Raw genomic sequence first — 6,000 nt, 5'->3', positions numbered from 1 at the left:
CGCTAAAACTTTCCGACATTTGTACTTGGGGCTCGCCACTCACCCTCTATTATTTGGCGGCCTGGCTTTCCATGAGGAGGCTCTCTGTCTGTCAGTCACAGTCTGCATTCCAGATGCCATGCCTCTGTCAAGCTGCTGTGTCCCTTTCCTGCGGACCTTTTTTCTGGGACATTGGGCAGCAGTATGTGATTCATCAAGCCGTGCCTCCTCCCACCCCCATGTGTCCTTTACCAACTGACCCTCCCCCACCTCCCACCCCAGGCGAGCCCACCGTTGTCTGGCTGTTTGTGTAGGAGAGGAAGGAGGCCAGGGCCGCTTTATGCTGGTCTGCCCTAGGTGTTTTTTTTGTTGTTAATTCTCACCCGAGGACACATTTTCCATTGATTTTTAGAGAGAGTGGAAGGGAGGGGCAGGGGGGAGAGAGAGAAACACCAATGTGAGAGAGACACATCAATTGGTTGCCTCCCTCAGGCACCCCAACTGGGGCTGGGTATTGAACCTGCAACCCAGGTACATGCCCTTGACCGGGAATCAAACCCGAGACCCTTCAGTGAGCGGGCCGACGCTCTAACCACTGAGCAACCGGCCAGGGCTGCCCTATGCTTTTGGTGTGAGGTGCCTCCACATCCTACGGAGAAATGAGGAGGAGCTGCGGGGCCCTGGGAGTGCAGGCTGCCAGCTGGCAGCGCCTGGGCCACCTCGGGCTGCAGGTGTGTTTTCCTTGTCCGGCAGCGTTCTTGCTTTAGATTTTATTATTTTTTAAAAATATTTTTTTATTGATTTTAGAGAGGGAGAGAGAGGGAGAGGGAAACAGAAGCATCAATGATGAGAGACAGTCATTGATTGGCTGCCTCCTGCACGCCCCCTACTAGGTATCGAGCCTGCAACCTGGGCATGTGCCCTTTACCGGAATCAAACCCGGGACCCTTCAGTCCACAGGCCGACACTCTATCCACTGAGCCACACAGGCTAGGGCTGTGCTTTAGATTTTAAAATCTGTCACTGGCAGGAGCAGAGTAGGAGGTGGGCAGACCTGCCCTGTGGGTGGATGGGCGGGCAATCCCTTCAGCCCACCCATCATCCTCTGCCCACCTCACCCGTTTGTGCTGTCCACATTTGAATTTGTGACTCATGTTCTAAAGCTGTGGGGAGGGGTTGATTTTTTACTACCCTTAGGCCCTTTCTTCCAATAAAATCTTACTCCACTGGGCAAATAAGAGATGCACCTGTGTCTGAGGCAGATGAGGGCTGTGGGACCCAGACCCCCTCATTTGAGATCCCAGGGCCCCTGGCATCATTTCTCATTTTACAAACAGGGAAACTGGCTCCCAAGAGGGGAAAAGTGCTCTTCAAAGGTGGCCCTCCTCTGTGGGGAGTGTGGGTGCAGGGGTGTGGCAGCCCATCTGACTGATGAGGAAACAGGCCAGAGGGTGGTGGCCTGAGCACCCAGCCGGTCAGGGCAGGGTCTGGCCTCCTTACCCCCGTCCATTCCTCCTGTGACGGCTGGAGGCTGCTGTTGCCACACTCGTGCCCTCTCTTTGGTTCGCAGGTGGGCATTCTCTCTGGCCTCCACTTAACATTCTGGGGTCCCGGACCCTGCCTCTCTCCCCCCCAGATCAAGGCTGAAGACCCCAGTGGTGACTCAGCCCCAGCAGCACCCCCGCCCCCCCAGCCGGCTCAGCCACATCTGCCCCAGGCCCAGCTCATGCTGACGGGCAGCCAGCTCGCCGGGGTAAGTACTCGGGGAGGACGGGCCAGGGGCACAGGCCAGTCGCCTCCATCTGTTACGGGACCGTGGCCTGGGTGTCCCTCCAGGGCCACGGCCACTCTCTGCCGCCTGCCTCTTGCCCTCCTCTGCCTCCTGGAAGACTTGCCCCCTCACCTGTTTGGCTCGGGTACTAACCTCTCTCTGCCTTCTCTGCTCTTCCCCATGCCCTCCTGTGCCCCCCCGCTGCCCCGCCGGCCCCACAGCTCACGGCGCTGATGCCAGCTCAGCAGCAGCTCCTCCTGCAGCAAGCGCAGGCCCAGCTCCTGGCCGCCGCCGTGCAACAGTCCAATGCTGCTGCTGCTGCCGCTGCCGCCTCCTCCACCTCCTCTTCCTCTTCTTCCTCCTCCTCCTCTGCCTCCTCCTCGACCTCGCAGCCCCCAGCCTCCTCTGGGGGAGGCGACCTGCCACCACCACAGCCTGCCAGCCAGCCCCCTGGGACCCCACAGCTCACCCTGTCCCAGCCCATCCAGCTCACAGCACAGGTAAGGGCAGCCCGGGAGCCCAGTCCCCCAGTGGAGGACCCGCAGGGGTGTGCAGGGGCTGACTGGGCCTTGTGGCCTCGTTCCCACCAACAACCACATTCCAGGCAGTTCCCGGCAGCCCTAGGAAGCCTTGGCAGATGCTGCCCCGTCTCTCAGAGGGCATCGAGGCTCAGAGAGGGCATGTCCTCCACAGGATGGAAGGCCCGGCTAAGCGCTTCCTATGCGTCTGGCTGGGGGTCCCAGCCGTCTGGGAGGCTGGCAGGGAGGCCAGGAGGCACCCATGGACGGTACCTGTGTGGGTGCAAATCCAAAGGCTGAGAATCAGAACTAGGGCCTCCCATTGGATCCCCAGCTCGGCCGGTGAATGAATTGCTCTTTCAGAAAAGGGGCTTGTGATCTCTGAGTTAGGAGTCCTGCATCCTTTCTCCCCATTCTGGAGACTTCCGGACAAATCCTGTTTGGATTTGTGGGCTGTGTTGCTTTCCTAGGACAACATGACAAAGTTCCCAAACCCGTGGCTTCAAACAACATAAAGTATTGTCTTAGACCAGAAGCCCCAAGTCAAGGTGTCGGCAGGCTGCGCTCCCTGGGGGCTCCAGGGAGAATGGCTCTTTGTTTCTAGCTTTGGGGCGGCGTGGGGGGGAAGGTTGCGGAAATCCTTGGTGTCTTGTAGGCGGGTTGCTCCAATCTCTCCCTCCACCATCTTCTTTCTGTGGGTGTCTCTCTCTGTATCCAAAGTCCCCCATCTTATAAGGACACCAATCATTAGACGAGGGACTACCCCAATGACCTCATTTTAACTTGACGACATCTGCACAGACCCCGTTTTCAAGGAAGGTCATATTTATAGGCTACGGGTTAGGACGTCCAACGTATCTTTTTTGGGGACACAATTCAACCCATGACTGTGGCCAACAGAGTTGCCTAAGGATCATCAGTGGGAGCAGAGTGGGAGCTGGGCAGACCTCCCCTCCCGCTGGGCCTGCTCTGTCCGACCACATCGGCACGTCGCCCTTCTGGGCTAATGCCTGGTGTCTGGAAGCATTTGAGTCTCCGGCCCGTGTTCCCAGGTGGTGGAGGTCCTGAGAAGTTTAAAGCAGGGAGTCCCTTAGCCCCAGGCTTCCCACGAGGACTGCTCTGCAGACGGCTTTCTCTCTCCCCAGCCCTTCACGGAACCCCGGGCAGGTGCTGCTGCGCCAGGGCACTGTCCAGTGCCCATGAGGCCGTTCCCTTGACAGGGTTGTGCCTCCTGTGAGCCTCTCCACTGCTGACCAGCACGCCCATCTGAGACTGTCCTTCACCCTGAGCTGGTGTCTGCCTCCTTAGAGCTCCTGCCTCTGGGCCTGGTTCCCCAGGAACCCACAGAGCCATCCATGGCCACGGCTCCATAACGGTTCTTCCAGACGTAGCCTCCCAATGCTGGGCTCGCCATGGTGACCATAACCGGAGCCTGTTCGGTGCTGCCTTGGTGCCAGGCACCGTGCTAATGTGACCGCCTTGAATCCACAAATCACCACGGCCGAGGCTCCGAGGGGCAAAGCCAGGTGCCTGCCCTAGGTCACACCGTGAGCATGAGTGGCAGAGCGGCCCGGGGGTCCAGGGTTCTAACCACAGGATCTGGGGCTGCTGCTTTTGGCTGTCCTTCAAGGGACATGTGTCTTGCGCTCCCACCCCGGCCTCCAGACACCCCAGCAGCAGGCGTTCCATCTCCTTGGAGCACACACGGCCCTTCACAGAGCAACCCGGAGGCTCAGGGCTCTGCACTAGGTCTTGACTTTTGGTGTCCCTGCTCTTGTCCTTCTTTCCACCTGGAAGTCAGCTTCCTCCCTTTCCCTGGACAGCTCCTCGTCCTCCTTCAAGCCCCAGCTCGGGGGTCCCACCTCCAGGAAGTTTTCAGTGGCGTTTGCTTTCCTGTCTCTTGCCTCCTCCTCGGGGGTCCACAGCCCAGGCCTCTCCTTCTGATCGCCAGGCTGTGTCCCAGGACAGAAGGAACAAAGATGACAGGAGGAAGGAAGGCAGGGCAGCCTCCTGCAGACACCCCTTGTTTTGATGCACCCCTAGAACCGCGTCCCCCAGGCTCTCAGTGAACCCCGCAGTGGGCTGACCCGTCACCTGCCATCCCACCAGGCCCGATTCTCAAGGCCTCCTGAACCCACGCTGCAAGCGCTTTCCTCTCGCTCCTCCCACGCCCGCTTCCCTTCAGCTCTCACTTTCCCGTCATCTCCTGCTAGTGCAAAGCTGGGCCAAGTTCGTTTTCTGGGAGTTCTGTCGCCCGTGGCCTCTTTCCACAACAGACAAACGGGTATTCTGTTCCCTGGTCTGCCGCACCACGCTGGGCCCGGGCTATGGCGAGGACGGGGCTCCTCCTGCCCTGGCTGTCCACGCGCGTGGCTGGCCCCTCTCCCAGCCTGTGTCTCATGCCCACAATTCCACGTTCCATGCCACTCAACTCTGTCCTGTGATCACGTCACAGACATCTCCGGCCTCCCGAGTGCCGGGCCCCGGGTGACTCACACCCAGCCTGGCCCCCGAGGGCTCCCATCTTGTAGGGAAACAGACACACCGATGAACCACTAGGAAATGTTATGAAAATACTAGGAAAGTCAAATCACCCGTGACCCTACCACTTTAAAAGGATAACAAGTACGAAGGGAAAGTCCCCTCTAAGGCCAGCTTCCAGTGTCGGTGAGACCACTGGGCAGGATCCTCCCTGCGTTCTCCTAGCTTATACAGACACAGGGACGATTACCACACACTTTTATAACTTGTGTGTCAGGCGCTCGGCACGATGCCTGCCACCGAGGGGGCCGCACGGGTGTTTGCTGAATCAATGAGGGATGTTTTGCTGCAGCTTTTCAATCGAGTAGAGCAGACAGCTCCCCAGGGGAGTCATTCAGAACATCTGGGGTAGGCAGAGGCACTGATTGAAAATTTACATGAACTGTTAAAACATCATTTTGTACTTGAAGAGTGGAAAAAAAAATCCCTATTTTTGTAATATGACCGTGGCAAATAGAGCATGACAAAAATCTTCTAGGCGGGCAGGGCCTAGTGAATAAAGGTTTCCCAGAGAAACCTACTGGGTGTGGTGGGAAGAGAAAGGTGGCCACCTCTGTGTGCGGGAGTCAGGGACGCTGCCAGTGGCGGTGGTCCCTGCACCAAGGTGGGGCGAATAGAGTTTACCAGGTGGATGAGCTGAAGGAAGGGATTCTGGGCCGAGGGAATGGGGAGGTCTAAGAGAGCAGGGTGGGCTCGGGGCCGGGAGTGGGAGCCAGAGTTGGAAGACAGTGAAGGATGAGCTGGGAGGGGGTATCAGCCGGGCCACTCAGGCAGCTGAAAAGAAAAGGGAATATTTGGCTCATGTCACTGAAAAGGCCCAGCCTGCAACGCCAGGCCCACCCAAGGAAGGTCTCCCTGTTGATTCTGGGGCGGGCAAAATGGGTGCCAGAACTGAGACTGGCAGCCACCTGCCCAGGGAGATAGCACACCCAGTGGCCAGCTTTGCGTCTGTGGCCCCACTCCTGAGATCGGGCTTAGCCGAACCTGGACCGTGTGACCTGAGAGTGGGGCAGAGCAAGCCCCCAAAAGGAAGAGATGGGTCCAATTGCTTGAAGAACGGGTAGCGGGTGCCAGGCCAGCCAAACCACCCACCTGGAGGGTGTTGTCAGTGCACCCACAGGCCCAGGGGCCCAGGAGCGGGGCCGAGGCGTGCCGGTCCCTCCACAGTTCCCGGGGCGGGATGTGCTGTGG

At 58.7% G+C, this 6,000-nt stretch overlaps 1 protein-coding gene across 1 annotated transcript in view; it reads left to right on the top strand.

Moving 5' to 3' along the window:
- Positions 1-6,000, top strand: part of POU2F2 (POU class 2 homeobox 2) — a 34,925-nt gene that overhangs the window by 12,610 nt on the left and 16,315 nt on the right. Inside the window, 1 exon segment of the mRNA XM_023744869.1 lies at positions 1,616-1,732. Within this exon segment, the coding sequence (XP_023600637.1) occupies positions 1,616-1,732 (117 nt within the window).

The sequence above is a fragment of the Myotis lucifugus genome, unplaced genomic scaffold, assembly GCF_000147115.1.
Source record: "Myotis lucifugus unplaced genomic scaffold, Myoluc2.0 scaffold_493, whole genome shotgun sequence".
NCBI classification, from domain to species: domain Eukaryota; kingdom Metazoa; phylum Chordata; class Mammalia; order Chiroptera; family Vespertilionidae; genus Myotis; species Myotis lucifugus.
The sequence above is the reverse complement of the archived record's forward strand: the minus strand, read 5'-3'. Positions and strand labels throughout refer to the sequence as shown.